General features: G+C 42.8%; 3 protein-coding genes across 3 annotated transcripts; 1 reads left to right on the top strand and 2 right to left on the bottom strand.

The window, feature by feature from the left end:
- Positions 1-366: 366 nt before the first annotated feature.
- Positions 367-9117, bottom strand: LOC125892232 (protein Wnt-7a). The gene is made up of 4 exons (XM_049582114.1): positions 8627-9117; positions 7768-7994; positions 4880-5151; positions 367-1928 (listed from the first exon to the last, which is right to left on the bottom strand). The coding sequence occupies exons 1-4, from the start codon at positions 8695-8697 to the stop codon at positions 1446-1448; spliced, it is 1053 nt and encodes a 350-aa protein (XP_049438071.1). The 5' UTR covers positions 8698-9117; the 3' UTR covers positions 367-1445.
- A 521-nt stretch (positions 9118-9638) lies between these two features.
- Positions 9639-17668, top strand: fbxw12 (F-box and WD repeat domain containing 12). The gene is made up of 10 exons (XM_049581999.1): positions 9639-9814; positions 9912-9949; positions 11497-11663; positions 11757-11881; positions 14331-14537; positions 14618-14782; positions 14973-15183; positions 16472-16653; positions 16756-16886; positions 17009-17668. The coding sequence occupies exons 1-10, from the start codon at positions 9716-9718 to the stop codon at positions 17106-17108; spliced, it is 1425 nt and encodes a 474-aa protein (XP_049437956.1). The 5' UTR covers positions 9639-9715; the 3' UTR covers positions 17109-17668.
- Positions 17669-17722: 54 nt separating this feature from the next.
- ptpdc1b (protein tyrosine phosphatase domain containing 1b) lies at positions 17723-20923 on the bottom strand. The gene is made up of 9 exons (XM_049580977.1): positions 20875-20923; positions 20474-20759; positions 20274-20354; positions 20064-20182; positions 19849-19986; positions 18707-19755; positions 18262-18441; positions 18053-18163; positions 17723-17948 (listed from the first exon to the last, which is right to left on the bottom strand). Exons 1-9 carry the CDS (start codon positions 20921-20923, stop codon positions 17814-17816), a joined length of 2148 nt encoding a protein of 715 aa, XP_049436934.1. The 3' UTR covers positions 17723-17813.
- Between the last annotated feature and the right edge of the window lie 705 nt (positions 20924-21628).

Raw genomic sequence — 21628 nt, 5'->3', positions numbered from 1 at the left:
TCAATTTTGGGGTGAACTGTCCCTTTAAGGTCAGTGTTACTTTTCTTCAATTTTCAATTCTTGTATACACAGTGCCATTTTTTCCCTGTTAGCTAACCATTACAGCTGTTCAGGTATGTTTTGTCCTTGCAAGCCTGAACATTCTCCACAGGTCCTTTTCTATTCCCATTTGTTCTTCTGTCATGATCAGAGTGAGACTTGAATGTACGAGGAAGCAATAATGGAAATCATGTCTTGTTAGTGTTATTCTGTTCCTGTATTCCATCAGTAGTAGTCATGAAACGCAGTAAACACAGATGTTTGAACACAGACACATATAAACAGTTTCTATCACTTACAATATACAACTATGGCAGTGACAGCAGGGGCCAACTTACATATCAGCTTTTTTTTCCACAGGGATTTAAAAACAGGCGTCAGAGTCAGAACTTGACATTGAATATGCAAAAGATATAAATAAGACATTCATATAAAAATAGGCTTTTACAAAATATACTCTATGAACCAATATTTACCAAAAGTGGAGAATGTGCCCGTGTTTTTGATCAGTGACTAAGACCTGTTAAGCTCAATCAGCTTGAAGTAAGCGACGCCATTGAAGACAGTCAGTAGAGCGTACAGCCTTCGACCTCAACAAGTGGGATTCTCTAGACTAGCAGCAAACAGAGGGAAGACAAACTCATGAGAGGGTCAGAAGGTCAGTGTGAGTAGCCTACAGCAGTTTCATCTGGAACAATCTGATTCCAGAACATGACACATTATTCCAGGCAGGTTCAAATCCAGTGTGTTAACAAGTGTGTGGACAAGTTTCGCTTTAATAAACTAAAACCCAACATTTAGTCATTTTTTGATCCATAATGGATAAAATCAGTAGTTTCTTTTATAGAATAAATTAATATTAATTATTTTCATTCTCTAAATACAGTATGTTAAATATTCCAAATGGCTGTGTCATTTCATCTGCGCACAGAGTGAGAACTACAGCAGTGTGTCCTGCCCAGCAATCACATCCACCATAATTCATTTGCATTGGAAACATCCATTTCCTAAATGTCCATATAGCTTAAAAGTCTTGGCATTTGCGTCTCTGGCTCACACCGTGGGTACCCAGTCCCACATGCCAGGGTTCAGTTTTTCCCTTAGCGGTGTTTAGTCACACTTTTTCAACATTGTGCCCCAACGAACAGTCCAAGAAGAGGGGTGAAGAGCTATGTGTGCAAAAGAATCATGACACCCCATCTTCAGCTTACTGTATACACAGTACAGTAGTTCCTCATTATGTATGAAAAGGCTGCAATAACAGCCCTCTTGTAAAGTTCAACAGCTCCAGTTTGTCCATGAAAACACAAAGACAAGAACCCGCACGCTCACATACGTCATCACACACACACACACACACACACACACACATATACACAGACACACACACCATCCAATAAATATTATCATTTGCATGTGTACACCTCTGTCCTCTCACTGCAGGTGTTGCATTTAACATAGCAGCACCACAGGAACTTGCAGTTGCACTGCCAGACACGCGAGTACTGGTGTGTGTTGTATCCCCGGCCGCAGCACATCAAGTCACAGCCGCTGATGTGCTGCATCATAGTCTTGTTACACACCCTGCCCTGTGTCCCCAAGCTCCCTGTCACGAGGTCCGCCTCGCAGTAGTTAGGCGACTTGTCTATGTACACCAGGTCTGTATCCATGGGCTTCCGGTACGAGTAAGGCTTCTTGATCTTGAGGAATTTAGGGCGCTTGTTGCGGCTGGCTTTGATTGGCTCCACGTGCACCGCATGGGCATACTTCTCCTTGAGAATGTAGCCGAGCTCGCGGAACTTGGGAAGTGTAGTCCAGCAGGTTTTGGTGGTGCAGGAGCCTGAGACGCCATGACACTTGCATTCCAGTCGCATGTTCTCTTGCAGGACCTGCACACACAAAAACAACTTAGTAACGTAGTAACGACCGGCAACTGTAAAAACATGCCAGTGATGAGTGATGAATGCACTCTGATGATAGGTTAATAACACTCATACTAGATTATTAAAACCAATTACCATGCAGTTTGCTAAAATAATGATTTTTTTTTCTGTGTTATATTTATTTATATTTTTCAGAATGAAACTGCAACTCATGCAACTCTACATATTCTAAATCCCTGATTTGTTTCAATCTGTCTTAATTCACATTTCAACTCCTGCACTTCGAGGCAAATGACAAACACGCAACTTAATAACAATGTGACTGACAAATACACCATGGCTGGGGATTAAATACAGCCCCACCGCATAGCTGTGTGATACCATATACACAGAAGCCAAAATAATGTATCAGATTTCAGGCTCTGTGTGTGTAGTTACCACACACAACACACAAATGTCAAGAGTGACTGTACAAGGCGCCGAGTGACTAGGATTACTGCTAAACCCTGAACTGATGACAATGAGAAGTGCCATTGACTGAAACTGGAATTTTCTTAAGCAGCAAGGTCAACTGCAATTTCCTTCCGTTAAAGTGCGACGAGTTTAGCATGCGATCCGGTCTCCTGAAGCCATTGACGAGATATTTATGCCTCCGCGCTCTTGGCAAGTAAACGGTAAGAATGGAACCCAAACACAGACGTGTGAACAAGAACCAGAAAAAAACAACAACTTTTCCCCGAGCGAACCACTTCATAAAACTCTTGGCTTCGACTCCCTTAATCCATCAGTTGTTCTGTGACCAACACTTGTGACAGCCTTTGTCTGGACGTCTTCGACCAGGGAGCTGTGAACGGCGCTCCCGCTCAGTGTCACTGCGTTTGATTAGCATAAATAAAGGAGGAGGGGGGTGGTAACTATCAAAACAGAGAGGCCATTTATTAGCAGGAAGGAGAGAAAGTAGCAAAGTTTGAATCCACAAATACAGTCTTTTCCCTGGGAGGCAATTTAGCTGTCCAGATAAGCCAATTTGAATTCATGGTCCTGAAACGCACATAGAAAATGATCTACTGGGGACAATTGTGTGCGGAGAGGCTTTTCAGGCAGTGTGGGGATGGACGTGTCAGTTGTGTGAATCAGGCTATTTGGCACAGTGAGATAGAGAGAGAGAGAGAGGGAGACAGGATGTGAGTTAACTTTGGGCAAAGCTGCTTTTTTTATTCCTCACTAACTCCAACCTCACTTTAGCTGTTTGGCACATTATTCCACTCAATCTCTAACCTCAAGACTTCCTGGAGTCTTTTTGTCACTCTGCAGTGCTCTGCAGCCGTGCATACAGAAGAGCCATCAAATGAGCAGGTCAGCACATCATGAGAAGCATCCTTTCCTTATCATATTATTAATGTCTCTTATGTTTTATGTTGTAATGCCGTTTAGCAGTGGGTTCTGACTGTAAGCATAGCTGATTTCATGATATACTGACACTGATTTTTACTTGATCCAATCAAATTTGGACCTTTCACCTAATGACTGAGTTAAATCTGTGTATTAGAGCCAGTATGCAGGTGGATTGCATGTCAACAAAGACACATATTACTCAATGACGTTAATAACCAAACAGTAAACACCCCTGTGGTGCATGTACAAGCACATTGCACCTGATGTGGGCTCGTGATATTAGCGAAATTGTGGGTGGGGATTGTCATAAAGGTAACTGTACACTGCCCCAGTGGTGCAAAGCATGGGGGGCAAGTGGGCTAATGCCTTTTTGTACAGTGTCAATCTGTTTTCAGCGCAGAGATCTGGGTTGTAATCAAACCCTGCCACTTAGACAGCTCTTTCCTTAAAAGCAGCCTTTTATTCCACTGCTTGTTCAGTCTTGGCCCCGCTGCCCAGATCTTTGGCAAGGTTCACCCACACCACATCATGGCAGGGACCGTTAACTGTTACCGGGGCCAGACTCAGACTAGTTAATCACAAGTTCACCATCACTTTTAGTCACTTATAGTCTCTGTGACTTGAAAGGATTTGAAGGTGGAGATGGGAACAAATTCTATGGATTAAAATGGCTACAAACTGACACCTGGCACTTGTCGCTTTGGACAGCAAGACGCACTACAAATACAACTTCAGCTGGCATTAACTTTCTTCAGCACCCCAATGACGTGATGAAGCGTCAACCAATCATATGTTTTTGTTTCCAGCTGTGGTACAGTGTTATTTAGCTTAGTTAGCTGACACTATGCTAACTTCACATGCATTGAGGTGCACATTGGGATACAATGGAGCGGCAAAATGCAATGCTAAAATGGGACTCACACATTAATCAAAAGAAGAGATGCTTTTTGGGAAAAAAAATACAAACTTTAGATGACATTCAAGATGCTTTGTAGCAGAGACACACAAGCCGGTGATGACGTAACTACGTTGACGAGCGCTTGAGCAACATAGGCAACTTAGCGATGATGTAACAGGTCACACTGTTGCATTCTTGCTCGTATTGTGACCACAGCACAACGGTGACACTCACATTAAGGCTAAATCTGACCCGTGATAGGGTGCAGGGTGTCCAAACGATCATTTGGTAAATAGGGTGCCAGAGTGCATTTAAAAAGAATTAAAACAAAGCTTGTTAAAAAAAAGGGGGTGAATCCACAAAACCTTCCAACAGTGGTCCAGGCTAAGTCCTGAATGTCCTCAAATTATAGATACACCCCTGTGCAGGGCTACTGCAAGTGGATTTGCCTCTTGGCAAAGCTGAATGAGGACAGCAAACGTCAACAGGTGAAAACAGGTAGTTAATTTATTATATATACTGATAAATGTTATTAATGTTTGTTTATTAACTGGCCCCTGACCTCCTGTCACTTTTGCCAAAAAGCGCCCCAGGCAAAGCAAGGTGAGTATTCATGATCTGTACAGTCACTGTCCTGTAAAGAGCCTTATTGCTAACAACTTACCTTGCGTCCCACCTCGTTATTATGGAGGTTCATGAGTGTCCTCGCATTCTGTTTGACCTCCCGAGCGTCGATAAATACTTTGGAGAAGCCCAGGCCGTAGCTGATATCTGCCGAGCAGCCTCCCCACTTCCAGCCCTGGTCTTTGCTGTAGAAACCCTGCTTCTCCTTATCACAGCTACAGTCACTCAGGTTGCCCTGTGTACAGGCAGCTGTAATGGCGTGTGCCACCCCTGCTGCGATGATGGCGTAGGTGAACGCAGCCTCTTTGCTCCCTATAGTGGAACAGAAAAAAAAAGAGGGATGAATACAGTGTTGCAGGGTGAGATGTTTTTGAGTAAAGAATGTTATGATGTTACTCCTACAGTTGAAGCACCAGGATTTTTTAAGAACTAGATTAATCATTAACAGTATGTGTGCTTACATCACAGTGCTGCTGACATATTACTAAAGGGCTGCAGTGTTTTGAAACCTGACCTGGAAACTGTCCTGCCCGTGAACCAAAATGGCCACTGGCGGCATAGTCAACAAAGCAGTATGAATAAGAGGGTTGTCGTCAAGGAAGGGCTATTGATCCACTCAGAAACTGTCACATTCTGTGCAAACTCATAAGGCACTGACATCTGAGTCTTCTTCCTGTCGTTATCTCGCCCAAGTCTGGCTAACAAATCATTTACATGCACACAGAAATATCGACAAAACACTAAAGGTTAATCTGACAGGACTCATACAGACAGATCCTGAAACAAAGTTCTCCGGTCGAATAATAAGCAGAGGAAGAAACACTGATATATCTCATTCACAGCTTTATATGATGCAACTTTTCCCTCATAATACAATATGAGAAAAGCCCATACTGTAATATTCATATCCATGATCAACAAGTAGCATCTTTTCACTTTCAGATCTGTGATTCATTATCATGCAAACAGGAAACTCCTGATTATAACATCCATCATATCTATGTGTAAATAAACTCCTCTTGTCTCTGTTTGTTCAAAACAAACACCATACCTTCTTTGTGCTTCCTCCTACCACCCGCTCCACTATGTAAAGCCGCCATGTTTTTGATAAACATCTTGGATGTGTGCCCTTGCCATTGAAAAAAAAAAGAGCTCATATTGAGGCATCAATTATGTGGACGTTTTTATAGACTCGATGGGCTCCAAGCCAAAAAAGAAGGTGTGTCAGTCAGCTCTGACTGCACCGTTGTTAATTTTTCCCCTGCAGTTCTGAGTGCATGAGTTCACCGCAAGAGATGGTATGAATTCTTCCTAACCGTGTAATGAGAGGTGGAAGATATTAAAAAAGAGAGTGGACGAGAGAAAATCAAAAGCCTTTTTAAGTTGAACTAGAAGTGCCAGTTCACTGTTCTTCTGCCATGTTTGTTCCTCTTTCATCTCTGCAGAGTCATGCACCCTTCGGCCTCTTTATATGGACCTCATCTCATACAGCTTAGTGTAACTACAAAGTTCAAGTGCAAACACAGTCGAGGCCGAAAATGGCTCAAAGCTGATGCACCTTGCGTTACCCGTGAGGATTATGTCAGTTCACGGGTCAGTCCTCCTTCGCTTTAAGAACAATTGCGAGCACCACAGCTCCACTCAGCCTGGGCATCAACAATGGCGTTCATTTACAACCAGTGGCCTTCTACCCTAATCTGATCAGTGAAACCAATCTATTTGGTATGGCTGTCCAAGCCATAGACTTAAACTCCTGTCTTGGAAACACAAACCAAGACTCTTGATGGGCTAAAACCACTCATTCATAAAGGAACAGATTGTCAAACACCACTGTTTTCATTTCAACAGCATGAAGAGATAATCCTTTCTTTCCAACAGCAGCAGCAGGATGGCCTCAAACAGCTGGTCCAAGCTACTGACCATTGTGTGAAAGGGTATTTGGATTCTTTGTTTTACTTCAATAGCTGTGCCAGGATGAAAATATTTAAGAATTCTTATCTGAATGGTTTTACAAAGCATCCTCTGTGGTTTTTAAACTCTGCACGCAGGCTGTAGCCATAAAGGCATCATTATACTTCATTATAGATCTTCCTGGTATTGGTATCCTTGATAACTAACAATCTCTAATCCTCCTTTTCAGTTTATAGTCGCCAACAAACAGGTCACAAAACTCCAGCCACAATTTCAGCATTCCCTAAAGTCCGTCCACTCTCCACAGCAGACTTTTGTCTCAGATTTGAACTAATTTGTTCTTCTAATTTAGTACTTTCAGGTCTTGCTTTCCTCTTGGCTTTGCCCCGCTGTAACTTATACCCGTGGTAAGATCTACGTCCGTACAGTGAGAGCCACAGCACCCATCGCTAGACAGGATAAAGACCAGTGAAAATGTGTCTCCAGAGACTCTGCCGGGCTGAAAAGAAAGGCTGCCAACATTCACAAGAGCTTTGTTACAGCGCTGGCTTCAGATGCCTTTTGTAGAAAAAGCTCCACTCTGTGAAAAGTCTGGAGGAAAAACTAGGGCCTGATGTAAGTGACACTGACTCCTTTTGGGATGCTATGGATGATGCAGGGCAGATGATCATTTATGTGCAGGAGAAGTTTGTCTGGTGGAGAGTTTGGCTTCAGATAAAGAGCACCTGCTAGGAGATTAGATTGTGTAAAACATGTGGGAAAGGATGCATGTCAGTGTCATTTAAAAATAAAACAAAACTCCAACTTATTGACAGGCTAAATCCCGAACTTCTATTTGGCACTGTTTTATATTTAAAGGAATTTTGAGGGAAATCACAAAAGAGCCAGAGATGAAGCCTGTGCGCATTTTACGCACAGATGCGCATGGAAGCGTGAGGTGATTCAGAAATGGTGTTAACTGCTGTAAATAAAACATGTTTCAAACTGTAAAACAAACGTTAACAGACAGCAACATACCCACTTTCAACTCTTTTCCGAAGACTGTCCTCTCTCCAAGCGCAGAGCAGTTCCAGCGCCCGTTTTTGAACTGAAACTGACACTCGTTGATGCCCATTTGGGCTCCCTCTCCGATGACGATAATGGCATCGGGGCGACTCTGGCAGATAATCCGTTGTCTAGGGGCCAAACCGGGGATCTTGTTACAGATTATGCTCGCACCTAGGGCCACCACCGACGAGAAGCCACTGTGAATGGAAGATGGATATGACTGAGAAAATGCAGCCATCGACCATTTATCTATTTTCTGACATTTTTGGCTGTCACTTTGAGTTTATTTTTATCTTAAAGATCTTACATAACCTTTAAAATCAAATGTATTTTCACAGTTTGGTTTATTAAATAGTAGCTGGGGGTCATCATCCAAATATTTAACATATACCTCTGTAGAAAATACACTGGATTTTAACTGTATTTTAACAGCAGAAATTATCACCAGAATTATTAGTTCTACTTTTCTGTAACATGTCTGAACTAAAGTGCACCACTACACTGATTCTTAAATGCTGCGTAAAAGTTTCAGATACTTTTAAAGTCTGGTAAAAGCACGCTGGCATAAATATCAAAAGTATAATAAAGGAAATGTCATTGAGGTAATAATCATAAACCGGGAAATGCCACGAGTCTAATAAAAGTTTGCGCTCTTTCCTTTAAGCTTTGTATCGTTTATAAAATCACCTGCCTATTTATGAGCAAATATAAAATACATTGGCGCACAAATGGTCCAACAGCAGATTAAAGTCTCCTGTCATTTGTCAGTTTTAGTGTTTGAGAATAACCTACAACAATCTGTGTGTGAAGTCAAATAAGCGCAGCTCACCCAATTTTCAAATAAACAATCCCCAGACAAAGTAAAACTCTTAAAATCCAGCGTCTCGTTCTCCGACTCATTGCGGCCCCACTCTCAGTTTCATGCAACGATCTGCGGAGCTGATGAGTAACTCGGTTCGCTTATTCTCCGATCGATCACAGCCCAGGTAACTCCAAAGGAACTCCAAAATGACGAAAAGCATCAAAAAAAAAAGGAAAAGCACACGCTCGGGTGAGTTGTTTCTCTACAAATTGCCGGTTAGGGTATCCTCCAAGCTCCTTTTACGTGGCCCCCTTTCGCTGGGCCCTCTTGTCATTGCGAGGGTGTCACAGGTAACCCTTGGGGTGAGCAAGTGCGATTATCTCTTTCTCACAGTTCCTCTGCTACCCGCAGGTCTTGGCTATATATCTGGCTCATCTATCTGGGGCGTGTTCACAGGAGACATGGGGCCCTGCTTAAGAATCCCGCCAGGGCTGAATCTCAGCACACATACACACACACTCACACACACACACTCCTCTGCTGTGAATTCACCTTGACTGATTGGAGTGGCCTCTTATTTGGTTATTAAGTGGGTCAGGGCTCGATGTAATGTGCCCATTTACGCGCATTTTTACGCAGTTTATCTTCTCTAAATGATTTTTTTCCACACTTACAAAAAAGCATCACAGAATCCTGCAGATATATTTAAAACAATAAATAAAAGACAAGCAAGAAGCAACTTTTTAAAGCAATTACCTCAAAAAGAGAGTGCTGCTCTCTTCAGTCAGACAGCAGGTGGTTAAATCAAACATTTATGAAGTTAAATACAAGCATTCATGTCCTTTTTGAATTTTTCCACATTTAAAATTGGGATTTATCCATTAATAAAGCATCTGCTGCGCGCAACCGGCCGTGCGCCTCCGTCCTGTCCCTCACCTACCTTTTACAATGGCGACATCTGGTGGCGCAGTGGAGACATTGCAGGCTACCAGCTAAACAAACCACACCCCCATGTCCTTGTTTTGTTTCCGTAGTTTGCCCAAACATTGAGCTGCTGTTGCTCTCACTTACAGAGGAGGAATAGTAGGTGAAGGGGTGCCTATTATAGATATCAGTATGGATATTGATCAGCCGCACTTGATCAGTGATTGCCTTATTCTTATTTTTACCTTTCTGCCCGAGGAAGATTTAATCAGTGCCTCCAGTGTGTGTAAGGTAAGGAGTGTCCAAGTTGCGGAAGTAGTGACTGCAATATGAGCGAGCCTTTTATATGTTTTGTGTCTGATTAATATGCTATAATATATATTTTTAGGAGTGGAATGAAGCTGCAGAGACTCCCTGGCTATGGAGGTGAGATTTGTTCGTACTTTCATTTCTGTCTTTTGCAACGTCATGCACCTGTGGATAATATCTCAAAACAGAATAAAATGTCTTAACCTTAATGTAGGCTATTTTTTTTAATCAATATTAGGCCTTTAAAGTCATTAAATGGTTTTAATTTTTAATTTGTGAGTTCTTAATAGCCACAGAAATTTTATCTTATTTCATTTATTCATGTTTTAATGTATTTTTGTCAAAATGAGTCAAGCTCTTCTGTGTGAAGGTTCACATTTCTGATGTTACAAAACTTAAAACCTACCACTGAACCCTGACACTGTCTTTTTACTTTATACTTGCACTCATCTGTTGGCAAAATGTCGCTTAACTTAACTCTAATAACTATATTCCTACATAAAACCTACCTCTGCACGGGACTACATGTACTTACCTGCAATGAATGAATCAGAAAAAGATTATTTGTTTTAAATTTTGCTAAAAAAATATCTTGATAAGGTCTTAAAAAGCATTGAATTTAAGTGTCTGATACCTGTAGACACCCTATGTGTGCTATATAATATTCCAGCAGTTTCACACTCGTGTGTTTTCCCTGTTTTTGGGTTTTTTTGTTTGTTTGTTGTGTTTTTTCACTCTTGACCGTCCTGGCAGAAGGGGCAGTCTCCTGTTTTGCCCATATTGATGACAACTGACAGCTTTGGACTGGAGCTCTAGATATTAATCCCCTGCCTTTTTTTCTGAATGGCACTGGGTGCTTTTATGCAGTAGTTCCCAACCTGGGGCGCGACCCTCCTAGACAGGCACCAAAGAGCCGTGGGGGGTCGCAGAGCCCTCTTGATTTTAAGGGATGTGTTATGTGTCAAAATTTAATTCATTTATCTATTAAAAACAAAAGAATTTAAGGGGTATATTAAAAGTGTATTTGTTTATTTAAAAATGAATAAGTAAATTAGCATAGACATTTTTTAAGATATGCATCGTGAGGATGAGGGCGTGTGTAACATGTGTAGGGGGCACCAAAGTCTACAATGGTAAAAATATGGGTCCCTCAAGAAAAAGGTTGGGAACCACTGATTTAAGGTAAGGTAAGTAAGGTAAGGTAAGGTAAGGTAAGGTAAAACTTTAATGTCCCTAAGGGGCAATTTGAGATACAGACAGTACAATACATAACACACAGAATCCAGTATCACACACTGCTGCATTTAGGGAGGCAAAACCTCCGTCCTGATGGAAGCATCTGAAACTCAACATGAGGGGATGTTGAGAGACAGTAAACGTAGCTTTAGAGGTGATGCTCTCTTCACACAGATGCTGTAGGTTATCAAAAGTAACACCAGTGATCTTACAGCACAACTTGACCACTTTATCCAACTTGTTTTTGTTTTTAAGGCTCAGATTACCAAACCAACAGACAACACTGAAGGAGAGAACAGACTCAATTAAAGCAGAATAGAACAATGTCATGATTGTCCTATCTACATCATGTCTATTGTGTTTGTTTAATTCTTTAAAAAAATGAATAAAAAATATTCTTAACATCAAAGTCTGTGTTTCCCTCTCAGGAGGATGTGTCTGCAGCGTTGGAGTTTCTGTAACCTCGCAGTCCTGGGGAGTGAACACGTGAATCACTCGTGGAAGAAATACTTCCTGCGTCGTTGCCACTTAGAGGCGAATATGACGAAAGGCAGGTCAGGAGGTTACACCTGCAAAAGCCTCAGAGGACACACAGGTATGTTGTTTGTCTGTTTGTCTGGAATCTCCTGCGCATGCCTTCATGATGTCTCTCGTATCTCATTTCCATATCTGACGTGCTGTCCATCAGGCAGGGTGGTCGGGTTGGTGTACCTGCAGGGGAACTCGGCTCAGTTTCCTAACGTCTGGAGCAGCAGTGCCACAGTGTGCAGCGCCTCCTCTGATGGTACAGTGCGAGCATGGGACGTCCAGAATGTAAGTGCAACACCTTCAGCAAATCATTATGCATTCTCAGTATATATTGCAAAATGTTGGCTTGTGTGGAGGCAGAGTTTTGATTTTTTTACCCCCCATCTGACCTAAATTATATTGTATTACTTTAATACAGTATTTACAGGCAAAGAAAGGAACACTTCACCCACAAAATGATCATTTGTACATCAATAACTCACCCTGTTGTACTTTAAATTTAGGGGGAAAAAAACCTGTTTTTCTCACATGCCTCCACAATGAACAAAGAATCCAAAAACAAGAAAACATCCCAGATGTCCTCACATTGTCTGAGCGCAGTTGTACGAACTCTTTCAATGAAGGAGCAGCCAGATCATCTTGCTCAAACATTACTTCCACATAAACTCTCTCAGGCATGGACAGGTAGTGTGCCTTGGCAAGTGCATGTGTTTGAACTCTGCACATCAGAATGCACAAGCAGAGTTCAAACGCGTACGCTGGCCCGGACATGCTACCTGTATGTGGAAGTGCTTTAGTGAAGTGCATGTGTTTGGAAAGTACTGAGCATACGACTGGATGAATGAGGCTGTGATGATATTGCATGAGTTGTGTGACAGCTTACAAACGGATGTTTTCAGAAATCAGAATCAGAAGTACTGTATTGATCCCCAAGGGGAAATTATGATTCGTTACAGTGACTCCGATGTAACGAATAGAGAATTATAAGACTCAAGAATAAGAGTATGTAAAAAAAAAAAGTGTGTAAATATAAAGCAATAAATAAAATAAAGTAGGTATGGAATGTGCAGTAAAATAAAAAATAAGATGTGCATTATGCTACAGTGATTAACACTAGAATTTAAGATATGAAATTAAAATATTAAAAGAAAATATCATCCTTGTCAGTGTGAAAATTTAACTACAATATATACATCAGTAGAATAAAACAACAATAGAATCAGGGTAAATATAAGAAATATGTACAGTTATGTGCATTGTATGTTGAATTAATATATTCAAGAGGTGAAAAATATTGCACAGTTCAATAATTGCACTGAATATTGCAGCATTTGAAGTATTGCACCCAATAGATAACCAGGAATTATAAATGCAGAAGGTTAAAAAGCCCAAGTACCAGTCTATTGACTCTGACACTGATTTCCTGTGGCGCTCTGTGGTGCATCTTGGGGGAATGAGTCTGTCACTGAATGTGCTCCTGTGTCTGTCCAGCACATCATGGAGTGGGTGGGAGACAGTTTCCAAGATGACGCATATCTTAGGGAGGCACGGTGGTGTGGTGGTTAGCACTGTCACCTCACAGCAAGAGGGTTCCTGGTTCGATCCCTTCTCGAGCCCTTCTGTGCAGAGTTTGCATGTTCTCCCCGTGTCAGCGTGTGGGTACTCCAGCTTCCTCCAACAGTCCAAAGACATGCAGGTTAATTGGTGACTCTAAATTGTCCGTAGGTGTGAATGTGAGTGTGAATGGTTGTCTGTCTCTATGTGTCAGCCCTGTGATAGTCTGGTGACCTGTCCAGGGTGTACCCTACCTCTCACCCAATGTCAGCTGGGATAGGCTCCAGCCCCCCCCCGCGACCCTCAAGAGGATAAGCGGTTGGAGAAACAAAAAACACATATCTTAGACAGCATCCTCCTCTCTGATGCTGCCACCAGAGAGTCCAGCTATGACGTTACTGGCCTTGCTAATCAGTTTATTGAGTCTGCTGGTGTCTGCTACCCTCAGCCTTCTGCCCCAGCACACAACAGCAAACAGGATAGCACTTGTCACCACAAACTCATCAAACATCCTCAGCATTGTCCGGCAGATGTTAAAGGACCTCAGCGTCCTCGGAAAATAGAGGCGGCTCTGGCCCTTCTTGTAGAGAGCTTCAGTGTTCTTGGACCAGTCCAGTTTATTGTCAGTATGCACTCCCAGGTACCTGTAGTCCTCCACAATGTCCACACTGACTCCATTGTCTTTGTCACATTAAGCTATGGATGGTTCTGCTCACACCATGTGACATCTGATATAGTTTTGCTGATGTTAAACGCTGCCCTCTTTTACTACAATTATCAAGAATTTTCTGTTTTTGAACTCTGTGGAGGCATGTGAGAAAAAGAAAGTTGTCTTCATCAGTTGAATATAACCAGGGACGACTAACTGATACACAAATGGTCATTTTGTAGGTGAACTATTCCTTTAAGTGTCACGCTATAAGCTCGTATCAGTCCATTTCCACAGTACATTTCCAACTGGTGTTCTTCTTAGATCTGAGATGCCATGAAGTAAAGCCCGAGTTAAAAGTGACACTCATTCAGACCGTGATCCGTACTGCCGTCATGTGCCACTGCAAGCTGCGTGTATGCAGCTTTCATTCCAGCTGAACATGACTGAAATTGATTTTCACAAGCCACTGGAATAAATAAATGCCCTCATCAAGACATTCACCTGATGTTGCACCTTTCTCTCTCTCAGGGTGAAGTCCTGTGGTGCAGTCCTGTGCAGAGTCCCCTGACAGCGATTGTAACTGATGAACAGCGTGACGTTGTGGTCACAGCAGACTCCACGGGCCTCATCAAGACCTGGCACGGTCAGACTGGCCAGGAGGTGGCCTCCTTCTCTGCTGGATCCCCACACTGTACATTAGTACAGTACAATATCAGCAACAATTGGTTTCTGTCTGTAAGTTCAGAATTCTCTCAGAAGTCTGGAAATAATATTTTATTTCGTCTAGGAATGGTTTTCATTATATTCTCCTCCAGGTTGGAACCAGTCAGGGATCTGTGTGCACACTAGCTGATTCAGCTTTGACTAAAAAGTCCAGCGTAATGGTGTGTGACACCTTTAAAGTCAACACACTCCTAGTCTCACCTGACAAGAAATGGATTACTGCTGGAACCAAGGACAATGATGATTTAAGTCCAAAGGTATTTCTTGTTGTCTTTGACAGGCTGACTGTATATTTTTGTTTCCTGCTCTGGTCTGTTCTCGTGTGTTTCCTTTTGCCAAATTACCTCAGTGCAAATAACACAGTGGGGGAAATAGGTGTTCTGGGATGCCAGGAGTGAAACATTACACACAGATTTTATAGACTTCTGTTGTTTGGTTTGTTTGCAGGTGATTTATACAGAGAGTTTGACCTCGCCTTCTGAGGATGAAGATCCTCTGTGCCAGTCTGTGCCAGTTACTGGGTGCCAGGCTGCTGTCTTCATACCCACCCAGCCTGCCAGACTGGCCATCATCCACCACAACGAGCACCCAAACAACAAAGCCCTCACTGTGTTCGATGTCAGCATTAAAAAGACGAAGTACAAGTCAGATATCCTGGGTGAGGACTGATATACGTGACTTTGAAATGCTACAGTATAAATGTGGTGCAGAATCTTATATTAGTCATTAGAAAACTGCAGTCAGTCGGTGAATCATTGTAGGAAAATCCACTAGTTCCTGCAGGTATTGTTAAGCTGCTGGTACAGATGCTGCCAGACAGGATACATTTGTCATTGTGTATTTTGCTTATTCCCGTGGATGACCGGCATGCCAACATCTCAAGAGTGGAAGTTTAAAGGGACAGTTCCTTCCAAAATCAAACATACCTATTTTACCTCCTACCTGTAGTGCTGTTTATCAGTCTAGATTGTTTTAGTGTGAGTTGCTGAGTGTCGGAGATACCAGCTGTAAAGATGTCTGCCTGCATTACAATATAATGAGACTAGATGGCACTCGACTTGTGGTGCTCAAAGTGCCAAAAAAATACATTTGAAAAACTCAACAGCAATGTCTCTTTACAGAAATCATGACCTGATTACTGAAGATAATCCACAGACCTTGTTGTGAGCAGTTTCATGTAGGAACTATTTTCTTTTTACCAAACTACACCCGCTTACTGCATCACAGCGCAGAAGGAAGCGTGCATCTACTCACAGAGAAGGCTTGTGCTTCTGACAGTGCCAGATATATACATTTATGGCGTCCTCCTCAGCTGAGCTGTAACAGTAGCTCAGTGGTGTTTTGTGAGCTAGCAGTAGATGCACGCTGCCCTCTGTGTGGTGAAGCGGTTGACGGATGTAGTTTGGTAGAAAGAAAATAGTTCCTACATGAAACTGCTCACAGCAAGGTCTGTGGATTATCTTGAGTAAGCGAGTCATGATTTCTGGAAAGAGACATAGCTGTTGAGTTTCTCAATTTTTTTTTTTTTTTCAAATTTTTAAAGTAAATAAATTAAATTAAATTTCATTTCATTAAATTTAATTTAATTTAATTTAATTTAATTGTATTTAATTGTATTTTATTTTTTTATTATTTTATTTCATTTTTTTTATTTTATTTTATTTTATTGTATTTTGTTTCATGTCATTTCATTCAATTTTATTTCATCCTTGGTGTTTTGAGCACCACAAGTCATGCCATCTAGTTCCACCATATTCGAGAGAAGGCAGACACCTCTGTCCCTTTAATATTAGTGTTAATATAAGTGGGTACTTCAGAAAATGAATATGACAACTCTACATCTCAGAATTACTCCTGCTCAGCAGTTCAGGGGTTTAAAAGGTGGATGGATTTTTCCTAAATATTGCTGTAGGCTTGTGCTGGTATGATTTTGAATCTCTTTTTAGTCCAGCAGGTGGAGTCCTTCCCATTGACACTGAACACCTGGTCCTCAAACATCCTTCTGGAGGCCAAGGACAGCAACTGCTTAGTGCTGGCATCTGGCCAGGAGCTGTGGATCTACTCTCTGAAAGGAGCCCAGCTCGCTAGCTTTAAAGAGCATGTTATGCCAATCTCTTCTATATGTGTGGTAGGCTGTTTTCTCATTTGGAATTCAAAGAAATATCCCTTCACTTATTGAAAGTATTTGTTGTACACACTGCAATTATGGTCTTTGTCCTCACATTTACAGGATAGCTTTCGAGCAGTGACAGCATCTCAGGATCTCTCCTTACGAGTGCTGACATGGAAAAATGACAGAGATCGTGGGTTGACCCTGGAGAGCCAATACCACTTACTGGGAGGCTCTCACACAATGTCAAGGTACTGTATGCTTTAGCACTGGTCCGCAGCCAAGACACTAGTAACTCAACAGCCCAATTACGGGTGGGTTTTCTAATCTACATTTCCTAACCTCACTTCATGCTTTGTGTCCTGTTTTCCAGAGGGTTCACTCATGTTGCCTGTGACTACTCAAGCATTGTGGCCTCAGTTGAGGGAAACGACGGGAAGGATGTCCTAAAAGCTTATTCCTTCACCTCCTAAGCGTCACTTGCTCACAGAAAGGTGCCTATAAGCAGTTTGCACAACCCATTAGAAGGAGGAACATTTGCTTTTATTGTGAACTCCATCATATATACTGACATCTGGATGTTCTTTGGAAAGTCTATGTTTACAGCAAACAGAATGTAACAGTCATTAAAGATGATATACACTATGTTATGAGACAGGAAGGCATTGATATGCTGTGTGATCAACATGCTTGTGAAGAAAGAAGTCCAGCGGTACTCAACTTGCTTTGCCCAGGGGCCACGTTTGCAAAATGACAGGAGGCCAGTGGAGACCAAATGGTCAGTGGGTCACCCGGCACCTTATCGCTTGTCAGATTTGGCCCATGGGCTGTAAGTTGAGTATCAGTGGAGAAGTCTGTAATAATATGTTCTTTAACTACTCTTTAGGAGCTGAGGTATGTGCTGTTGATTATGACCAGTCTTAAGGCATCATGTTTAAAAAATATATTGGTCACCTGTTTGTCTATATGTTGCCTCCACTCATGACTGAGGTAAGAAAATACTAAGGCGTATTAAACGACGATAATCTGTGTACCACAAGTGTTTATATTAATCCCACAATGACAAAATCTTGAAAAAAAGTTGTCACAAGGCACAAAAGCATCCCTTCCTCTCTCTCATGCCTCCACATGGAGGTACAGGCGGTGCACCACATAAAGATGAATGGTGGTATCTATGTTTAAGGGAAGGTAGGTGGAGACATTGGCGTCTCATCTGCTTTGAGGGCCATGCATCTCATCTCCTCAAGGACACTCCGTAGGACTTCAGTCATGGACTCATACACTTTGCTTCCATCCTCTGATTTATTGTCCAGCTGTTGAAATGCAAACAAGACTCAAGTTGTTGAAACAAAACCAATAACAAGGTCATTAAATTGTAAAATGAATCCCAAATAATTGGGTGTGTTGATTTTCTTACCCAGGTGAAAGCCTTGATGGTACGATTCAGGAATGCATTTTCAACCTCTTGTGGTATCTCCAGCATGTGAGCCATACAATCTAGTATGCATGTTAATGTTTGTTTAGAGGCCTGGGAAGAGATGAAAACGAGGGTTAAGCCAAATTTGGGAACTTTGTAGTCCTATCTCCGTTGCTTTAAATGTGAATCAATGTAGAGTACACACTGACCTGGTCAAGTGTGTTGAGGACAGTTTGAGGATCAGTGAGAGGGTTCAGGGCTTTGGCGTCCTGGATGGAGATGACCGGCTCTTTAAGCTGCTCCAGCCATGCCCACATGAGCCCAGTGAGGATGAAGGGATCCCGCTCCATACACAGCCTCTCCCAGCCACCGCCTTGGTTCAGCTCTGCCTGCACACATTTAGGGAGTCATGTTAGACCCTGTCTGCCTGTATGTGACTGAGACAACTTATTCTATGTGAAGAGTTTTCATGCCATTAATAGCTGCTTTGAACTTATTGTAGACACTTGATGCTGAGTCACCAAAATTAGAGCATGGATTCATTTAATAACTGGCATTTGTATGTTATGTATCATGCAGAAAAAAAACTTGAATTGCCTTGTCAAAATAAAAGTTCACATCAGGGAAAGGACCACTACATCACTGGTCAGTTACCTGCCAGGACAAGACTCTGGTCCTATGCTCTTCTTCTCCATCAAGAAAAAGGTCTACTGCCAGGGACTGTGCCACAAGCAACCTCCTGGCCTCCAGGGACAGCTCTGACTGCAGGGTAATAAAGGGCACCTCCGACTTCTCTGACTGCTCTTCCCCTGTAACTCGAGGCTTCTTCCCATTCATCCCTAACTCTTCCCTCTGCTCTGCCTTCCACCTGGACAACATGGTAGCATATTTGGTACTTTCGTTGTGTCCCACAGACTCACTGCGTTGGATGGTTTTCCCCTTCACTTTCTTCAGCAGAATGGATACATCTTTTTGGTTTTCTACATTCTTGACTTGCCAGAGTGAGCCTGTTGAGTTGTGTGAAAGGCCTGTTGAGCCACCTGAAACGTCCGACATGTTGCTGTTCCAGCCTGAGTGCTGGGTTGTAGCACAAGCAGCCTCCGATGGGGCAATGGATAATTCAGCATCGCTCTGCGACAAGGAGCTGAGAGGTTGTGTGAGGAGGTTGAGCTGTGAGCCCAGTCGTCTCAAGTCGGACTCGCTGTAGCTCAGACTTTTGCGATGGTAGAAGATGGGTGGCTCGTTAAAATGTCTGGGTAATGTGGGTGCGCCTGGTAAGCGGGGCTCTTTTCTAAAGAACTCCGGGCCCATCTCCTCAATGATACTGAGAGTCATCTCTAAGTCATGGATGTCAGGGGCCTCCAGAATGTCTTCCTCAATCACCTGTCGGTTTTCTGCAATGTCCAACAGCAAGCGAGACACTAACTGGATAATCTTTGGGAGGTACCTCAGCTCCTTCCTCTCATAGCCATGCAATATGTGTCTTTGGCGGTTCAGGTACTGGGACAGGGTGACTCGGTTGAATCGAGGCTCAGCACAGGAAAAGACACTCCTCAAGGGGGCAAGGAACTGGACAAACTCTCTGACACAGCTCAGCTGACCTCGGGTCTGGATGGAGTTTGGGCGTTTAGCACGTACAAATAAAATAGCCTGGTTGGCAGTCATCCTGGTAGCATAGGCCAAGAAACATGCTAACAGCACACCTGCAGTTAAGAAAGGGGAGACCATTTATTGTATGTCAGATATAATTCAAGACTGTCCCGAAAACTCAGAACACTTCATGCATAATTCCTTACCTGTTCTGCCAAGGCCAGCATGGCAGTGGACTGCTACCTTTCCCTCCTGCAGTGCGAAGGCCATGACCTTCACCATATCCAACACAGTGGTGAGGTTGGCCACTCCGTAGTCACTCCAGGCAAAATTGTAGAAATAAACTGAAATGATATTTTGTTTTCAGTGAAATCTGAGCAGCAACACAGAAACACCAATAACTAGTGTATAAAGTGCTTACTGTTGTGTTCCATGAAGACCTCTGGGCGGTACGAGAAGCCACTTTCTGGCTCCAGAGGGCTTCCACAGCTGGCATGTTCACCAGGTGTCTGTAGGTTGATCACCGTTTTAATACCAGTTCTTGAGACAGACACACACAAAGACAGAGACATGAACAATTCATTCTTTGGCAGTAAACTCCTGAGAGACCTTCAGACAAAGTTATTTGTACCTTCTGAACTGATCGATGATGTTATACTTCTCAATGATTTCTGTTGAGGGTCTGGACATAGCAAGAAGATGATCAGTAACCCTAAAACAACAGAAAAAAAGATAGTGGGGTTTAAAGCTACTGACACGAAAAAAGATCATTTGGAAAACTTATGTTTTGTTGTACTGTCAGAACTACTAAAGTAGACCAAGCATGTGTACCAGGATGAGTAGAGGCCTTGAATGGCCTGTTGGGCATCACTCCAGTAACTTGGGTTGTCATACTTGCAGTCTTGACCTCCACAGCCGATTGAGCATTGCAAATGTGCAGGGACGATATAACGTAAAGCTTCTCCTACTATCGTGTACTTTGCCCTGGGGGCTCTGACTGGAGTTATTATAGGAGGAAAGAAGAGAAGACAAATCTGATGATACACAAAACTTAAATCTAAAATTGTAAGCACTATACAGTAAAAAAGGCACACAAAAGGCTTAGTTCCCTCAAATTCTGTTCACACATAAATCCATGTAAGTGAGCACTTTGCCAACATAATCTATAATCCATCCACTGAACAGGTGTGGTGTATCAAGATACTGATTAAACAGTGTGAACATTTGTCTACCAGAGCTGTTGCCTGTGAATTGCATGTTCATTTCACTGCCATAAGCCATTTCTAATGTTTCCGAGAATTTGCCAGGACTCGGCCCTCTCATTCTTCCATTCCTACCTCTCTGACTGTAAACAATTTGTTACCCATGCTGGTTCCCCCTCCTCCCCTGCCTCCGTCAATCACGGTGTCCCCCAAGGCTCGGTGCTTGGCCCCCTTCTGTTCAACATTTACATGCTCCCGCTAGGCAAAATCATCCACCGCCATGGTCGCAACTTTCATTCATATGCCGACGACACCCAGCTCTACATCAGTACAAAACCCTCTGCCCATCTGCCCCCTCAGTCTCTCATCAATGGCCTCCTCAAAATAAAATCGTGGTTGACATCTAATCTACTCAAACTCAACAGCAACAAGACAGAGCTCATGGTTGTGGCCCCCAAGGCACTGCTCGGGAAGGTTGGGGATCTAATCCTAACCATTGACAGTGCCACCATCTTACCATCTGCTGAGGTCCGCAACCTGGGAGTGATCCTCGACTCCACCCTCTCATTTCAGACCCACATCAAATCTGTCACCAAATCTGCTTTCCACCACCTGGAAAACATCTCCAGACTCCGGCCATCACTCACCGACTCAGTTGCAGAAACACTCATCCACTCCTTCATCACTTCCCGCCTGGACTACTGCAATGGTGTCCTGTTTGGGGTTCCCAACAAAACCCTGGACAGGCTCCAATATGTACAAAACTCAGCTGCCAGGGTCCTCA

This window comes from Epinephelus fuscoguttatus, linkage group LG7 (genome assembly GCF_011397635.1).
Source record: "Epinephelus fuscoguttatus linkage group LG7, E.fuscoguttatus.final_Chr_v1".
In the NCBI taxonomy this organism is placed as follows: Eukaryota; Metazoa; Chordata; class Actinopteri; order Perciformes; family Serranidae; genus Epinephelus; species Epinephelus fuscoguttatus.
Note: the sequence above shows the minus strand (reverse complement) of the source record. Positions and strands in the feature narration are given on the sequence as shown.

What these genes read in the sequence shown, in the direction of transcription:
- fbxw12 (XM_049581999.1), top strand. Translation starts at nt 9,716, where the DNA reads ATGGATATTGATCAGCCGCACTTGATCAGTGATTGCCTTATTCTTATT. An exon ending in GAGACTCCCTGGCTATGGAG is followed by an intron (nt 9,950 to 11,496) that starts GTGAGATTTGTT and finishes TTTCCCTCTCAG; the next exon opens with GAGGATGTGTCTGCAGCGTT. An exon ending in GTACAAGTCAGATATCCTGG is followed by an intron (nt 15,184 to 16,471) that starts GTGAGGACTGAT and finishes ATCTCTTTTTAG; the next exon opens with TCCAGCAGGTGGAGTCCTTC.
- ptpdc1b (XM_049580977.1), bottom strand. Translation starts at nt 20,923, where the DNA reads ATGGCTTATGGCAGTGAAATGAACATGCAATTCACAGGCAACAGCTCT. An exon ending in ATCATCGATCAGTTCAGAAG is followed by an intron (nt 20,183 to 20,273) that starts GTACAAATAACT and finishes GTCTGTCTCAAG; the next exon opens with AACTGGTATTAAAACGGTGA. An exon ending in TGCTGGCCTTGGCAGAACAG is followed by an intron (nt 19,756 to 19,848) that starts GTAAGGAATTAT and finishes TCTTAACTGCAG; the next exon opens with GTGTGCTGTTAGCATGTTTC.
- LOC125892232 (XM_049582114.1), bottom strand. Translation starts at nt 8,697, where the DNA reads ATGAGTCGGAGAACGAGACGCTGGATTTTAAGAGTTTTACTTTGTCTG. An exon ending in ATTGTTTATTTGAAAATTGG is followed by an intron (nt 7,995 to 8,626) that starts GTGAGCTGCGCT and finishes TTCCATTCACAG; the next exon opens with TGGCTTCTCGTCGGTGGTGG. An exon ending in ATAACGAGGTGGGACGCAAG is followed by an intron (nt 1,929 to 4,879) that starts GTAAGTTGTTAG and finishes TTGTGTGTGCAG; the next exon opens with GTCCTGCAAGAGAACATGCG.